The sequence below is a fragment of the Castor canadensis genome, chromosome 13 (assembly GCF_047511655.1).
Source record: "Castor canadensis chromosome 13, mCasCan1.hap1v2, whole genome shotgun sequence".
Classification (NCBI taxonomy): Eukaryota; Metazoa; Chordata; class Mammalia; order Rodentia; family Castoridae; genus Castor; species Castor canadensis.
The window spans coordinates 55,351,767-55,369,659 of NC_133398.1; the positions used below are offsets into that span (position 1 = coordinate 55,351,767).

General features: G+C 37.8%; 1 protein-coding gene across 22 annotated transcripts in view; it reads left to right on the forward strand.

Moving 5' to 3' along the window:
• Positions 1-17,893, forward strand: part of Bnc2 (basonuclin zinc finger protein 2) — a 420,512-nt gene that overhangs the window by 387,883 nt on the left and 14,736 nt on the right. For 17 of the 22 annotated variants that reach the window (XM_074051774.1, XM_074051768.1, XM_074051763.1 and 14 more), the window contains 2 exons: positions 4,948-6,914; positions 7,364-7,429. In XM_074051774.1, the coding sequence (XP_073907875.1) occupies positions 4,948-6,914; positions 7,364-7,429 (2,033 nt within the window). The remainder of the gene's footprint in view (positions 1-4,947; positions 6,915-7,363; positions 7,430-17,893) is intronic. The other 5 variants (XM_074051764.1, XM_074051766.1, XM_074051785.1 and 2 more) reach the window with 2 other exon arrangements.

Below are 17,893 nucleotides of genomic sequence, written 5' to 3' on the forward strand. Positions count from 1 at the left end.
ACAGTTGTTTTTCCTCCATGCTGTGATGGTTAGGTGGCCTCTTTCTTAGATTCAGCTTGAAGTTACTTAACAGTCTATCACAAAGCCTCTTATTTGGTCTCTCTTTCATCTCATTACATCTTTTGTTTCTCTGTTGTCGCTTTTCCCCAAATAAGAATTAACCTTATTTTACTTTGATTTTAAACTACAAGTCATATGAGGTACTTTAATGAGAAAAAAAGGACTAAAAAAAAAAAGACTGTTTAAACCATGACAGTTGATCCTGTAACAAAAAGATATTTCAGAATCACTCTTCTGGGCTGGAGGTATGGTAGTGCTCTTGCCTTGCATGCTGGAGGCCCTGGATTTGATCCTCAGCATCTTACTCCCCTCAAAAAGTTCACTCTGCAGACTATTGAAGAAGTTAGAGCCAGATTTCTGTAAGATCCAGTGAAGTAATAAAAGGAAATCTTTTTATGTAATATGATTGGATATAAATATTTAAGTGTTTTATACTTTTTCTGAACTCAGAAAAAACTGGTTTATACGTCTGGATTATTTGGTATTACTCAACTTTGAATGAATATGATAGCCAGTTATTTTCACAGGAAATCAATACTTACAATACCTTGCATTTAACTTAACAGAGTAAATCTTATTATCCTCCTTTTGTAATAACATTTCCAAACCTAGTGGGTTAAAGGTCAGTGGATTTCTGAATGAAAAAGCCTAAAGGAATTGAGTCACTAACTACAAATTTCCTAGGAAAAACAAGAGTCCAGTGATATTCTCTGATATTAGCATATTCATACACAAAACCAGTGTCTTCAAATAGGTTGGTCTGTAGTCAGGATCTTCATATTGGGCTAAGAGGCTGAATTTGCATTTTATTAGTGTTTATTCCATGACACTATCTAATTGTTTTTATAACTCTTGTTCACTTTGGTAAAGTTTTTTTGACCATCTGCACTTCTCAAACTATCTATAGAAAAACCTAGTTTTCCCCCCAGTCTTGAGTCAATACTTAAGTTAAATACAATAGAAGTAAGTTAGTAAAAACAAAATCATGTTTTCAATGATTGCCACAGTATCAAATTGTCCCCTACATTTCCAACTGGTTAGTGTGAATTACTTGCAGGCTATTTTTCTTGTTTGTTTGTTTGGTTGGTTTTTACACAGCCCTGAGTCTGACACTGATGGATGTTGAGTATCATGTGGACCATTCCTAAAGCCTTCAATTTCACAGAAGGATCTTAAGTCACTGTTTAAGAATCACTGCATCAGACCACACTTATTTCTGTCACAAAGATATTCAGCAAAAGTCTGAGCCTCACTCATTTGCTTTTTTTCATTTGAAATCTTTATTCTTTTTTAATATAAGTATTTACAGATATAAATTTCTTTATAAGCACTGCTTTAGCTGCATACTCATTTGCTTTTTGATAGTTTCTACTTTATCCATGAATGCACTAAAACAGATGACCATTCTTAGCCAAGGAGCTTGCAGACTCCTTATATTGCATAGGAAGATCAACTTTGTTTCTTTCTGCAGTTTTCCCATTTACAAATGTGGTGATATTAGGTAATCTTGATCAAATATGAATGAAGACTTCTTTGGAAAGAATTCCTGTGGCCCTTCGTATTGTCTGGGTCCAGAGGTACCACATCATGGGGACTCCAGTTTGAATGTATAGGTAGATATTTCTGCTGTTCTTAAGTATATTTATTTGCGAAAATATATGTTACACTTCTCTGTTGGTATAAATTGCTGCCTCTGTAACCACCATAGACAAAGACTCTTATGATTCAGACTACTAACAAAGTTCTAAATCTTGTTTTCCTGGACCTTTTCCACCCAAAGTAAGTGGCTTAACATCACAGTCTCCATTTTGGCAGAGATGGCCACTCAGGAATAAAAGACATCTGAAAGAAGGCAGTTTTACACTGTGGCCGCCAGGAGGAAAAGAGAAACCATATGGGACTGCTGTGTACCGTGGGGAGGGGAAAGCAGAAAGATGTGGAAAATGAGGTGCCTAAGGTGGGTTTGATCAGTTCCTGTGGTTTAGAAGGTGCATTTTAATATCAGCCATGAGTCCATACTGACCTGCAGATTTAGGTGCAGGCTACCTGGAAAAAACCTGGGGAAGACATAACTGTATACTGCCCAGACTGGGAAGCAATCCATAGTGAAAAGCTCCAGAAAAGAAGGATCGAGAGAGTGGATTGATGGTAAGAGAAAACTGGGTGTTGAAGAAGACATTGCAGTGTTCTAGAGAAAGTCTTGCTCAGGAAAATTCTAATCCTCATTATTACAACCCCAGTGTGCTCAGCTGGGGACAGCATCACTGGAACACTAGGAAGACACTGGTAAGCGTAGAGTCACTGGGTTAAAGTCCTGGACTCTATGTCAGCACCTTGGCAGCATTCACAGCCACCTTACATTTCTTCACCTCTGATTTCTTATCTGTTAACATTCTCTGAGTCCTGGTAGCTATGATGGGGTTCAGATGAGATAGTCAATATAAAATCACAGTTTATTTTCTATGTACGTGTAATTCCAGTATTCCCTTTTTTTTCTCCCATTCCAAAACAAGGATGTGAGTGAAATCAGTATCTATTATGGCTGTTTTTACAATGGCTATTATAGGACCCCAGGATTGTCTGGAATCACTAGATAACCCACAGCATCACATGATTGTTCTGAGCAGACAGTTGAGTGAGAAGATTTAATTTGAAAGCCAATTTTATCTACATGATAAGGGAGGAACAGGTGTATGTGGCAGTTTTTGTAGGACTGGAAACATGCTTGCATGTACCCACACATGCAGTTTATATAAAAATGATAGAAGGCTAGGGGGAACATTATAAAGAAAAGCATACAACTACCAGAGTTTCTAAAAAAAAAAAAAAAGTAATTCAAATAAATGACAAATACCTGCTCACTCAGACTTGCTGATTCATGATTCATGAATCATGATTCATGAATTCATGATTCATGATTCACAGCATGATTGTATGAGGGAATTTCATATCCAAAGGCCGAGGACAGGTTTTTCCATTGGAAAAACAGCACAGGTTCTTCATGTCTCTTATCCTGTTTCCTTAGTATAATATCATATGCAATCATAATACAGTTGTTGAAACCAAGAAATTAAGATTGCTGTACTATTAACTTAAATAGGAACTTCAAGTTTTGCCAGTTTTCCCACCAATGTCCTTTTTCTGATCTAAGATCCCTAGAGTCACACAATTATGTCATTTTACTCCCATCTTACCTGTATTCTTTTATTCTTTTTTTAAAAATATTTTGTGACCTGCATACTTTGAAGAATATTATCCACTGTTTTTAGACTTCCCCTCAATTTTGGTTGGTCTGATGTTTTCTCAAATTGAGTTGAGGTAAATTTTTAACCAGAATACCATAAAAGTGGTAGTGTATCTTTCTCAGCATATCCTATCAAGAGGTACATGAGCCAGGCTCTCACTCTTATAATTCCAGGTACTCAGGAAGTAGAGATCAGGAGGATTACAGTTCCAGGCCACCCTGGGTAAAAAGTTAGCAAGACCCCATCTCAACAATAAGCCAGGCATGGTGGAGCACTCATGTGATCCCAGCTACATGGAAGGCCCTAGGTATGGAAGGCCTTTACTATGGCAGTCTAAGACCACTCCTGGGCAAACTTGCAAGACCCTACCTGAAAAATAAGGCAAAAAAGACCTGGGAGTGTGGCCCAAGTAGTAGAGCCTTTGCCTAGCAGACATGAGTCCCCGAGTTCAAACCCTCGTACTGCTAAATAAATAAAGAAAGAAAGAAGATTTTATGCTTTTCTTAAACTGATGGCCAGGGTTAGAGTTAAGTGTGAAAGACACTTAATTCCCCTGTCCCAGTGGGGTAAGAAAGGATGGCTTAGAAAATGATGGAGTCCTAAGTTATGTGTTTGAATAGATTTCTCTCGATCCATGCTGAAATGGATTGTTTGACATTACAGTGCTGGATTTTTAAGTTCTACCTCCAGGCAAATCTCATAGTTACTAGCAAAAATGAAAGCATGAAATGCTTTTTAATGTATATTTAACAACACATAGTCTGATGATTGCTGGTGTACAGTCTCTGTGGACTCCCTTTGCTATCAGAGGAAGATGCTAAAAGACAACTTTTTACACATTTATTCTATCTAAAGCCATCACATATTTACTTTTCAAATATCTATGACTGTCATTTATAACAAAATCATAAAAAGTCAAATACTTTAAGTCTAACTCAAACTTTGAATCATAGGATTACAACCAATTTTCAGGAAAAGTACAATTACCTTTCAAAAGTGACATTTTCCTTATTCTACCTTATGAAATTGCCTACTCTTACCTGATACCAAAATATATCCATTTAAAATAAAAGATGTAGCTTAGTACTAGGGTTATGAGGAGTAATCCTACTCTATTCATCTTTTTGATTCAGAAATTCGCATAGCTCCCATTTAAATGAATTTCCATCAATGAATCCGGTGTCGTGTCTGTTTGTGTTGAAGAAGCAAATTTTGCAAACTGTTCTTAATTCCTTTCTATGGTGTCACCGTTTAATAAGGATTAAGGTGCCATTTCTTGCGTGTATACTGGGTTACACAGCAAGAGTTCACGTCTTATACTAACATATGCTAAATAGTTTCATAGTATATAGACCATTGTTATTAAAATAGCAGAAATGAAGGCATTTTAGATCACAGAGCCCCAGTGGTCTATGTTTTGTTTGCTTTGACATTATTAAACTCAATCTGTTTCTCTGTGACTCTAATTACTAGATTTGCATGGCAGAAAAGTTTGCTTTGTGGGTTGACTTTTATTAACAGTGCTTGCATGTTGTTTTCTGTTCTTGGTGTTCCCTGACAGAGCACCTGTTGCCTTGAATAATTATGCACAATCAATAAGTTTTTCTGTTTGTCTTTGTTGTTTCTTTGATGTGGCCTACAGGATGCAGCTGGTAAGGTGCTGGACCGCTGGGCCATCATGTCTCGAGAAGAGGAAATCATCACCCTTCAGCAGTTTCTGAGGTTTGGAGAAACCAAATCCATTGTGGAGCTGATGGCAATTCAGGAGAAAGAAGGGCAGGCTGTAGCAGTACCATCTTCAAAGACAGACTCAGATATAAGGACTTTCATTGAGAGCAATAATCGCACTAGGAGTCCCAGCCTTCTTGCTCACTTAGAGAACAGCAACCCTTCCAGCATTCATCACTTCGAAAACATCCCAAACAGCCTTGCATTTCTGCTTCCATTCCAGTACATAAACCCTGTCTCAGCCCCACTGCTAGGGTTGCCTCCAAATGGGCTACTTTTGGAGCAACCAGGACTGAGGCTGAGGGAACCAAGCCTTTCCACTCAGAATGAATATAATGAGAGCAGTGAATCCGAAGTATCCCCCACACCTTATAAGAATGATCAAACACCCAACAGAAATGCCTTGACCAGCATTACTAATGTGGAGCCCAAAACCGAGCCAACCTGTGTCTCCCCCATTCAGAACTCTGCCCCAGTAGGTGATCTAACCAAAACTGAACACCCGAAAAGCTCATTCCGGATTCACCGGATGAGAAGGATGGGGTCGGCCTCTAGGAAAGGAAGAGTATTCTGTAATGCATGTGGAAAGACATTCTATGACAAAGGTACTCTCAAAATTCATTATAATGCTGTTCACCTGAAAATCAAACATCGATGTACCATCGAAGGGTGCAACATGGTCTTCAGCTCTCTCCGTAGCCGTAATCGCCACAGTGCAAACCCCAATCCTCGCTTGCACATGCCTATGTTAAGGAATAACCGAGACAAAGATTTAATTCGGGCCACATCAGGAGCTGCCACCCCTGTCATAGCAAGTACAAAATCAAATCTCACACTCACAAGTCCTGGCCGACCCCCAATGGGTTTTACCACTCCTCCACTAGACCCTGTCTTACAGAACCCTCTCCCTAGCCAGCTAGTATTTCCTGGGCTAAAGACTGTACAACCAGTTCCTCCATTTTATAGAAGTTTACTCGCGCCAGGGGAAATGGTGAGTCCTCCAACCTCGCTCCCAACCAGTCCCATCATTCCAACCAGTGGTACCATAGAACAGCACCCCCCACCACCCTCTGAGCCAATAGTGCCAGCAGTGATGATGGCCGCCCATGAGCCCAGTGCCGACCTGGCACCCAAGAAAAAGCCTAGGAAGTCAAGTATGCCTGTAAAGATAGAGAAGGAAATTATTGATACCGCTGATGAGTTTGACGATGAAGATGATGACCCCAATGATGGTGGAGCTGTGGTCAACGACATGAGCCATGACAATCATTGCCATTCCCAAGAGGAGATGAGCCCAGGCATGTCTGTGAAGGACTTTTCTAATAACAGGACCCAGTGCATTTCAAGGACTGAAATAAGGAGGGCTGATAGCATGACTTCTGAGGACCAGGAACCTGAGCGGGACTATGAAAATGAGTCTGAATCTTCAGAGCCCAAGCTCGGTGAGGAATCTATGGAAGGGGATGAGCACATGCATAGTGAGGTGAGCGAAAAAGTCCTGATGGCCAGTGAGAGGCCAGATGAGAACCACAGTGAGCCCTCTCACCAGGACGTTATCAAGGTGAAGGAGGAATTTACAGATCCCACTTATGACATGTTTTACATGAGCCAGTATGGACTGTATAATGGTGGTGGGGCCAGCATGGCTGCTCTCCATGAAAGTTTTACATCATCTTTGAATTATGGAAGTCCTCAAAAATTCTCCCCAGAAGGTGACCTGTGTTCTAGCCCAGATCCCAAAATCTGTTATGTGTGCAAGAAGAGTTTTAAAAGCTCCTACAGCGTGAAGCTTCATTACAGGAATGTTCACTTAAAAGAGATGCATGTCTGCACAGTGGCTGGCTGCAATGCTGCCTTCCCCTCTCGCCGAAGCAGAGACAGGTCAGTAAATCTCCATTGGCTGCTCCTGCTGAGGGTGGAGGGTGCCAGTTTCAGTCATGTTGGACCTGACATTAAAAGATCCAACTTAGATGTTTTGGGTGCACTGTAAAGATTGTCCATAGTGACCATGTGATAACTAAGCTGCCGTGCTATGAGGATTGTTGGAGTTGGTGCTTGTTATGATTAAGCATGCAGAATCATGTCATCTTATCCAGTAACGCACGCCATTTTTCTCTGTGCATTGTGTACGTGTGTGTGTGTGTGTGTTTCCATGCATCTAAGTGTGAATAAGTTAACTGTACACAGTTCTCTGCCTCCCCATGAACCTTTACTTAGAAGCCGCAGCCTCTGTTTTATATATATATATATATATATATATCTGCTTTGCCTTGTGGCTTTTTAATTAAATCAGTATATTATCTTCATACACACATATTTATTCAATATAGAAACAGAAATTTACGGATGGAAAGAACCATAGGTCCAGGACATCGAGACAGCCTGCATCTCCGTAGGTATAACAAGAAATGTTATCATTCCTTACATGAGTATTTAGTGTGTCCTTGAATTCTTTAAAATTCATGAAAATATCAGAATAAAATGAAACCAAAGTAATTGTTCCTTTTGGGAAAAGGCATGGTGGTGTAGGTTTCTTTAACTTGATAGTGTCTTTGAGTACATCTCTAAAATGTAATCTCCTATGGGAAACAGGCACAGAAAGAGAGGCATTCATGTACTTTAGGATCAGTTAGAATACATTTTGTCCAGCCTTCAGATGACATCACACTCTAGCTAGGTAGCTGCAGCTCTGAAATAGTTAGATTTAAACAGAAGCAGCTGGTCCTAAACCTACCATGTTGTTTGTTAATTCTAAAGGAAATGTGATGTAAATGGCACACCGCATCAAGGTATTCAGTAGTAGATAGCAAGGTTATCCTTCACATACGGAGTTGAGCTTGTGGCACAGATCATTTACGTGACATACCAGCCCAACTCAGGTAACACACCAGCTAGTTCTTCCCATTATTTTGTTTATGGGCTTTGGTTCTAAATTGTCTTTCTTCCCCATTTTTATTAGCATATATTCATTGTACAGGGGGGATTCATTGTGCCAGTTCCCAATAGCTTTACAATGTACATTGGTCAGATTGGCCCCACCATCTCCCCAGTGCAACCCTATCCCCACCCCACTTGAAGCAATTGCAAGAGGTTTCATAATTCTATTTCATGTATGTATATGAAACCCTTCAACCATAGTCTCTCTCCACTTGCTAGGCAGATACTCTGCCACTTGAGCTATTCTGTCAGCCCTACAGTGTCTTCTAAAAATATTTCCAGAGGAAAATTTATTACATGGAAAAATTCAATATATGCAGAAGAAACAAAATTAATGAGGAAATTTCAAAATAGCTACCACCCAAATTCTCATGCTTGTTAGTTGGGTAGAGTTCTTTAACAAAGCAACATGTAGTGAAAGTACCTCTGGAAAGTAGTGACCTGTCTCTGGAAAATTCTGTTTGGTCTTCATATTTGAAAGATTAATCCTTTTTAAATTAAAATTTAACATTTTTTTTATTTCCACTGACAGAAAACAGGCCCAATCTCTAAGAAAAACAAGTGGCTTTCTTACACAACTCAAAACATGCTTTGTGGAGAAATCCATCTTCTTAAAGATTTTTTTCACTTCCATTTACCTTGTTTTGCAAAAGTGCCTGATAATCACCAAGTTATTTTAATTTCCAAGTTATCATTGATAGTCCCAATATATGTCAGATAAGATAGCTATACTTTGAATAATAAAATATACTACTATACTCAACCTCCCTTAAGTTTGTAGTATTAATTCTTTTAGATTTGAAATAGTGTACTAGTGATAATAACAAGGTTAATGCATTGAATTTTTTAACAAAAATAAGTCTTATGAAACTCTGCATAAAATATTTATGAAAATGGAGTGTTTGAAGATAAGCCAAATTAAGCTTATTTGCATGAATTCCTATCACAGTTTTAGTTGGTTTGCCAAAAATATTGCAGGTCATAACACTGACACAGCAAATGGGACCAAAATGCTGCATATCCCAAGCTTGTGCTTTCATTTATGTCTGATCACAAGAAAACACAAGTACTGCTGGTGCTTGTGACCTAATGTAAAAGGAGGTACTGTTTGAAGAAAAACATGTATTAATAGCAGGAAACATTGCAATCTCCATTTTTATCCTAAGAATTAGGATCTTAGCCAGTAACCAATGATACAAAAGCTTAGACCAGTAACAGGGATAAGTAGCATATTCCAAGTGTGAAGAATAATACAGATGTACTCTCAGCTGTGTTCAGTCTCACAGGAGATGGCAAACTTTGGTAGACAGTTGATAACATTGTATTTGGATAAAATAGCACATCATACCTAATCTTTAATTTTAGAGTTTTGTCACACATGATAAGTAAAGAAAAACAAATTGAAAAAATACCATAAAATGAAAAATTTTGACTCTCACATGAAATTTGAAAGCTCTGCAAAAAGACACAACTATTTTGGTCCTAGGTTTAAAACTTTAAAAACATTTGTTCTCAAAGAAAAGTAATCATCCTTGTTGATTAGTTGGATTAGTATAATGATGTAAGGCTAGCTACCACCAAATAACCAGGAACAGTGATGCTGCTGGGATACCAGCCTCTTTTTTGCATCTTAGCAGAGTGGACTTTGGAACATAATTATACTCATGTTTCATATTTTTATCATCATTTCATTAGCTAACATCAACCTGTGATTCAAGCTCTAGTTCACAAAGCTTCTTGGATCCCATCTTCCATCTGTCCCTTACATTAATTGTCTCTCTCTTCACTTCTACTGTGTTAGTCCTGAGAACCTCAGGAAGTCTGTGTCCCTGTTTTCTCTCTTTCCAATTCACTGCTGAAGCTAAGACAAATTTTCTTACCTTTCTCTTGAGCCAGGAATCCTTCTCAAAGAAACCCTCTTCTGTCTTTAATCCTACCATACTCAACCACACTTCTTTCCTTTCTCCAGAGTCCCAGTTCCACCCATCCTTGATTCCAAAGTGTCTTCCTCATGCAGATAAAGCAGTAGAGGGGATATGAAGTGTGCAGGGCTACTAGGATGCCTGTGGTAAAGTAACAGAATTTCATCCTTCTTCCATTTCACCAATACAGCCTTCTCATCTTTAGGATTAGAACTCCTTACAGGAGTTGAACACACACAGGTGTGCTTGGACTGCTTCCAAGATGGGTGAACATGAGAGAATTGGGTTTTTGGTCTTTAGATAGGCATGTTAGTAAGATGGAAGCAGGGAGATGTTAAATACTGTGATTTAGGTTTAGCAGTTGTTAGAAAAGATTCTTAGGTCTTTGCTTATGCTCCTTCTATATTATTTTAAGGTCAAGTTGAAGACCTTTTGAAAAGTAAGAATATTCTATGCTTAAAGGGACAGAAAGGGAGAAGAAAGAGACATACATGCAAGCTTTGTCTGGGCTGAGGATTCCAAGAAACATGTAAAAGGTGCCCTTTTTTACATAGTTGTTAATGAGTGTGTTTTTAATAAATTCAAAAGCCAAGAGGACCATTCCATGCTAACGACAAACAGCAAGTAATATATACAAAGTCTGGTTCACAACAGTCACTGAGTGGCTGTTATAATAATTTTTATTCTGAGTGAAAGAAGTGAAATTTAAATAATTTTCTCTGCAAAGAACTCTGATACTCTCAGGTGTTCAAGGAACTCTGATTGCTAAGATGTTCAAGTATATATGGGTAATACTATGAAGTGTTAGGTTTTGAAATCCCTTCCTTGTTCATCCTTTGATTTTTCTTCTGCTGAGATGCGGTTCTGTCAGGGAACAGGAGGCTGGCCCTTAGTTTTGAAGTACATATATGAAATGCTCCCTGTGAAGAAGAAATTCTAACTAACTGGCCTTACCTACAGTCTTCGTAAAGGAAATTTTCTTAAAGACAGCATCATTGTCAGAATTAGCAGACCCTAGTTTACATTTGTATTTTACTCAGGAAAAGCAAGTAACCAAATAAAAACATATCTGTCCTCTACCCTAACATTCCTTATCATTTGCTGGCTTGTCAGATTTTACTTACATCTGCTTTAATGATTGACAGTTTTAAAACTCCTTTAAATAAAATGAAGACTTTGTACTTAGAACTAGATGATCTGTATGGGAAGAAGTATTTCTCTTTGGTTTTCATCTTCCACGAGTTTCATCATCTTTATTCTTTCCTTCTCAGAGTACTGGCAACTAATTGCTAAAGTTTGTCTTAAATTTTATCAGAAAGATAAGCATATTTGCTTGATCTTCAAGGTATAGGAAAGGTGATTCAGCTACATGAATAAATTGTAAAACAAAATAATATTTGCCTGGGGTGATTTATAAATAAATATGAGACAACCATTGGTGCCAAGTGTGAACCTTCTCTTTGATTGCTAGTTAAACCAGTCCAGATTTAAACATGTAAACTTCTTGATTTGTATGGAGCAAGACATCTGTATTTGGTTTATTAAAACCTGCTGATGTCTCCAGAACTAAATTTGTTCCTATATAGGCCTCTGGGTAGTAGCTGTAGCTAAAAAGCAGAGATGTATAGTTTTTGCTTGTCTTATTACCTGAATTCCAGCCCAGTACAGGTGTGTGGGAATAAATTAACATAAGCCACCGAATACATTAACAACAGAGGTGAAGATGTGAAAACATGCTACGTACCTCCTGTTAGCACCTTCTCAGCATAGCAACATCCATTTTTTCCATCATTCTTTATGTTTGGAAACTTACAGAGAACTTTTTTCTAGAGAGGGCCTTTTCAATAAATATACACCACTTCACCAGGAGCACTTCTTAGAAATAAGCCACTTAGCACAATTCAAGGGACTATTAGTGTATTTGCCCCAATATAATTAGCTGTCAAATACAGTGTGTTAATCCTCTCTAAGAACAAGAGGAGACTATTTTAAGGGATTGACTGCTTCATTTCCTATATTTTTCCAATCAAAACACATCTTTCCATTCCTCAAATTCTTTTATAAAGGGAAGTGGTGCAGGTCCTCTGACTTTTAAATGTTAAGGAAGAGATTTTCCCTTCATTGCTACTCTATTTGGTTTCACAATATAGCAAGCCGATCAATAAGCCTTTTGTACTTATCTCCATTACTTTCCATCAAAAAGCAAACAAACAAAATAAATCCCCCTCCTGAGTAATTGCTTAGTTGTGCCCTCCTCAAGCAAAACTTTGGTAGTAAGATAAACTTCTGTGTCATTCCTGTCCCTGGAGTTCTTTTTATATACTGGGAGAAGAGCAATGAGCAAACCAGTCTTCTTGTATCATGGGGAGAGACTCTGTCAAGCCTAAAGTGAGCCTCGGATCTTCCTAATGACCTCCTGCTGGCCCAGCTGGATGCAAGACAAGCTCATTTAAGCCTCTGCTGACCTTTCACTCCTCCACTACAAGAACACCAGTCACTTCCACTGCCTTCAAAACTGTGTACCAAATAGACATCTGAACATAATGACTGGCGAGTGATTTTCCTTGAATGATGCAGAGACTTTTATGAATTCCTATTGATGGAAGTTAACGTAAGTCTCTTGTGGCTCCCACTGCAGAAACATAATATTTCCATATATCCTTTAGTCTTACCTTCCCTAGAAAGAAACATGCTACTCTTCTCACTGGCATCATCTTAAAAATTCTAGCAAAAAATTCAGAGAAGGAGGCACATAATTCATGCACAGGCAGTATGTTTCATTATGGTACTACTGAGAAAGGAACATTTTCCTGTTCTATCACAATCTCCCGGACCTTTTGATAGACTTTATTGGTGTGACTCTTCCTTATACCTAATTTTATTTGAGGTACTCATTTTTGTAGACAATTTATCCTTAAAAAAAAAAAAACAACAGACCATTTACACCAGGAAGAGGGCATAAGACTATGTAGGTACATTAACATTCACTTAGGTAACACTGATAAGATCCTTTCTCTCTAGCTGTAAGCAACTGTTTGCTGTTTACTACAAGTAGGGGAGACTTTTTTGTTTCAATTTCATACTGAAAGTTGAGCTGTAAAGCATTTCTTCTTTTTCTGTTTTCTAAAGCCTACTCAGAAATAATTTAATGTTTTTGCCATAAGACTCCCATGAACTTCAAATAAATGGACATGGCAGAATATGAAAGGAGTTTACACTTGCCAAAAAATTACAGTGTCATAAAAGAGAGATTCAGTCACTTTGATTCTTGAGTCCCAAGATATATGTGTGTGTGTGAAAGAGAGAGAGAGAGACAGAGACAGAGAGAGGTAGGCAGACTAAGAGGAAGAAAGAATACGTTTTAGGAAAGAACAGTTTTTCTTCAGTTATTTCACACAAAACTGTACTTCAAAAAAAATTCCTAGATTTTATGTTCTAATGCAAGCTGCTTGAATTAAAACAGGAGTTGTAAATTCCTGGTAAAAAAGCTGTTATGCCTGAAGTGTTAGTGATCTTAACTCTAGACTTTATGGAGTTTATTACTTCTTTTATTAACTAGAGGGGAAAATGTTACCCACTTCAGTTTAATTCCTTTTCTTGCTTGCTCTAATTTTGACTTTACCTTATGGAAAAATAAGAAAAGTGATTCTGTCTGAACATACGTAGGTGATATCTCAGTTTTGCTCTTGCATACATCAGTTGGAATTATGATCAGCCACTCAAAATTATGCTAACATTCTCATCTAAATGCACCCACATAATGTATATGTGCATTTATACATAAACACCCACATAAATAAGAAAATCAAAAGACAGAGCATCCTTAGCTGCCAGGAGAGACATCTCTGTCTTGGAAGTTGGTGTATGAAGTTACTTTATCACATTGATAGGAAATAGGAAGATTTTGTAAGTAAGATTCAGCTTTGGGCAATAGGAACAACAGGCCTTCAGAAGGAAGCCTCTGAGGTCTGATGGCCAGCTGAGGGGAACTGCTTTAACTCTGCTGCCTTTTTAGTCCACTTTGTCACTGAGGGGGCACTGGTGGGTCACTTTGCTCACTAGTAATTGTGTTTTACAGACTTCTAAAGCAATTGGCTCAGCCAGTCCCAATTCAATAAAAGTGGAGAGCAAGAGAGAGAGCACTTTTGTTCTATTTTTTACTTGAAATTATTTCATTCAGCAGTCTGTCTTTTTTATTACCAGGACTTGACATTAGCACTCCAAGCTATATTAGCATCCATTTCAGCAGTTCAGTAATGGTATTAAAAAAACACTTAACTTCAACGGTGAATGGTTGTATGACAGTGCCATAAAAAAATCCACATTAAAAAAATACTTATGTATTTGTCCCAGCAAATTATTTTTTACTTGTTTAACCACTTCAAAACCATGTTCTCATGACGGGTATTCACGAACACCTTCTTGTTCTCAGAAGCATCAATGGAGAGACTCTGTGGGTTAGGGAATTAGGGAAGGAAGAAAGGAAGGAGTCCAGTGGTGAGAGGGTAGGTAAAGATGCTGTTTACCCTATAGTTAGATTACCTTGCATTCATCAGCAGAGATGGAATTGGCAACCTCAGAGCACCCAAGGTAAAATTCTTGGATCCTCATCCCTGGCTGGGATTTGATTTTGAACCCAACACTCTCCGAACTTGGGAGTAGAGCCTAACTACTTTGGCACTGTGGTATGCTCATAAATGACTACATTAGGTTCTAAATTTTGATTAAACATTCAGTAATTAATCAATGGTAGACATGAAGCAGTTGGCAAGGTCCAGAGCTGCAAAATGTTTAAGACATAAAACATTACGAAGTAATTAGAATACGCTCCTTCAAGAGAAGGATTGCCTTCAATAAAGCGGTAAATGATAGCATCTTGTTTATTGTGGACGTAGGCAGCCAGAGCAGTATGATAAACTGCTGGAGATACACATATCAGTAATCATCCACATTATTAGTACCATTAATCATAATTCCAAAAATATGACAGCAGCAGCCAACTTTTTGACCAATTTTGCTTCTGCCTGTTGGCCATTATAAGTTCGCTAATAGACTGCGAAGCTCCTGTGCGTGGCAGTTTGCATTGAGAATGGAAGGTTAATTATATTTGAGCTGCTGATTTCTTCTCTCCTTGGAAAAGGCTTAGCACTTTGACAATCCCAGGAGCTCACCGTTGTTAAATCAGTAAAAGTACTTTATTGAAATTTTCTTTGTTGGTCAGGAATGAGATGTTTCCAATGAGATATAAGTGCCAGGCTGGGACAGCTGCTAATGTTTCTTGCTCCAAAGTGATCTGTGGGTAGCAAGATGAACGTACACAGTGCTTCTTTAGATCACTTTGCTCTCTCGTTTCTCTCCTACAGTTGTATAAAAAGTTCACTTCCTAGTGATACAACAGGAAATCCCACAAGATTAGTGGTAGTTTCAATATGTACACATAAGACTAGGATGTTGGGAGTGGTTAGTAATATCAGGAACAGTAAGTACCTCATTAATACAAAATTCTGCCCTTCTGACCATGCCTTTGTGAATTAAAAGGAAAATGAACTACACAAAAACCACCTGAGTGTTCTAAAAATGGAAATGTTTAGTAGCATAGGTGTGCATTGCTGGTTGGAAAACTGGAGTTTTCGTGTTTCAGCTGGTAGTTGTGACATCATTTAATTTAGATTGAATTAAATTATGCTTATTTTTTTTTTGGTTAGATTTAGTAGTTTTATTCCCACATAGAATTCTAGATGGGCCATAGCTAAATAGCATTGGTTGTCCTACAAAATACTGCCTTCTTCCTTAGGAAACTTACTCATCTTTTAAGAAGGTCATAAACTGTTTTAATGATATGAAACATTTTTCGCTATTTCTTCTTAGGAAATATTTCCTTTGAAAACCAGAAAGAAATTGATGCTCCATGTTGTACACATCAGAAAAGAAAGCTTACTTTTAAAATGGAAGACAAATTTGAATATGAAGAGAGAAACTCATTCCTATTATTTAGAATTAAATCTTCTAATTATATGAGTTAGACCAGAAATTAAGGGATGGAAGAGTTGAGGGTTTATTCATCCATTGTATATGTGAAACTTAGTTGTAGATCAGATTTCTTCTCAGTAAATCCTTAAAAGATGCTAGGGCTCGTGACTTGGCTGGTTACTCAATAACAGTAGTAAACTAAGCACCATATGAGCAGTGTGATTGAGAAAATTTCCAAATGCTGTGAAAACATCATCCTATTCACAATGTAACACTCATCTCACATTACAGAGCAACAGGTACCTATTGAATAATCAGTACGCTGGAAAAGCCTCCATGTGTCAGATACAACTCAAAAATAAAATGGGTAGGGACCAGGGCTGTTGGACCTCGATTCTACACTTAACCTGAGCATCCACCATCCACATTTCCCATCTACCAATCTGCCTTCCCAAATGCCATCACTACATTAACATTTTTTATGCATTCCACAGCAATGACAAATTGTTTTCTAACTGTAGTACCAGATTTAGTATGCAAAAGACACATTTGCCTCTGCCAACAAACCAATAATTCTCACTAACATCTTCAGAGTTACAACATTTATAAAGTTGCAAAGTGGAGTAAACAAACCATCTGTTTGGCTTTTCCATATATGTCATGCTTTCTTATTAGCATATTACGATTCATTTAGTAAACAAATTTGGTGATTTTGTTCACGTCAAAGTTAGATCGGAAGCTTGAAGATGATTAAACATTCCTGGGACAAGCACATTAATACATTGCTTCCTCTGCAAAGTTAAATGGCTTCTCAGGAGAATCACCCCTTGTTGACAAGATGAGACTGTCAATTTTGTTTGCCTGCCACATTAGGGGCCGTAAGGGGCTGGCAGGCTTTGAGAGAGGGGAGTCATGTAGGCAGCATAATTCACTCTGAATTGAGAAAAGAAGTCTAATTCTGATAAATGGTCGACCCCAATACATCCTACCTGTTATTACAACAGACGTGCTGTATCTGTGCAGTAAATTAGCTAAACCCCTAAAGAGTTTGGTGGGAGCTTATCTTCAAGTGAGTAATTTGAATGTAGAGGGAACTGTCTGCGTGACCAGTTTAGATGATTTGTTTTGTATTGAAAGGGATTGAAGTGACTGAATTTCATATTTTTAATTTGTAAGAATTTGCTTACCTTTTATTTCTTGCACTTAATATGTACTTCTTTGCTTTTTGGATTGTTGAGAATTGGCCACTAGAATTTTACATTGAGTTTTCTTCCTCACCTAGGAGATGGTGTTCAGACTTTCTAGAGATAATCTTTAAATAATAGCCTATTGTACAACTACTAATTTTGTAGAAATGGGCAGTGTCAAAAATGTCATTGAATTCACAGAGCCATAAAGCATGATACCATTTATAAACAGCTACAAAAATGTTGAGGTGAGTACAATAGATGATACTGTAGCAATCCAAAGAAGAAAAGAACTGATGAAGGGAAGAGGTTTTATTTTTTCATTTCTGTGGATTCAGATAGCAGGTTTACGTTTCTATTCAGGAGAATTGTTAACAAATAATCCCACAGGGTACTCAAACCTGACATTTAGACACACCAGATTGGATATAAATTTCTCTCTGTCTCTTTTCTTCTCCCCATATACTTACACTGTTAACCTCCATATCCACAGGTTCCATATCCATGGACTCAACCAACCGCACATAGAAAATATTTTTTTAATTGTGTCTGTACAGACTTTTTTCTTGTTATTTTTTCCTGTACAATACAGCACAACAACTTGCATAGAATTTAAGTTGTACAGGTATTATAAGTAATCCAGATATGATTTAAAGTATACAGGAGGATATGGGTAGATTTTACTCAAGTACTATTTCATTTTATACGAAGAACTTAAACATCCACAGATTTTGGTATGTGTGTGCATATGGTGGGCATTTAGAACCAATCACCAGAAAATACTGAGGCATACACACATGTATACATATGGCATCTGCTGTGTATACATCACTGTGATTATTCT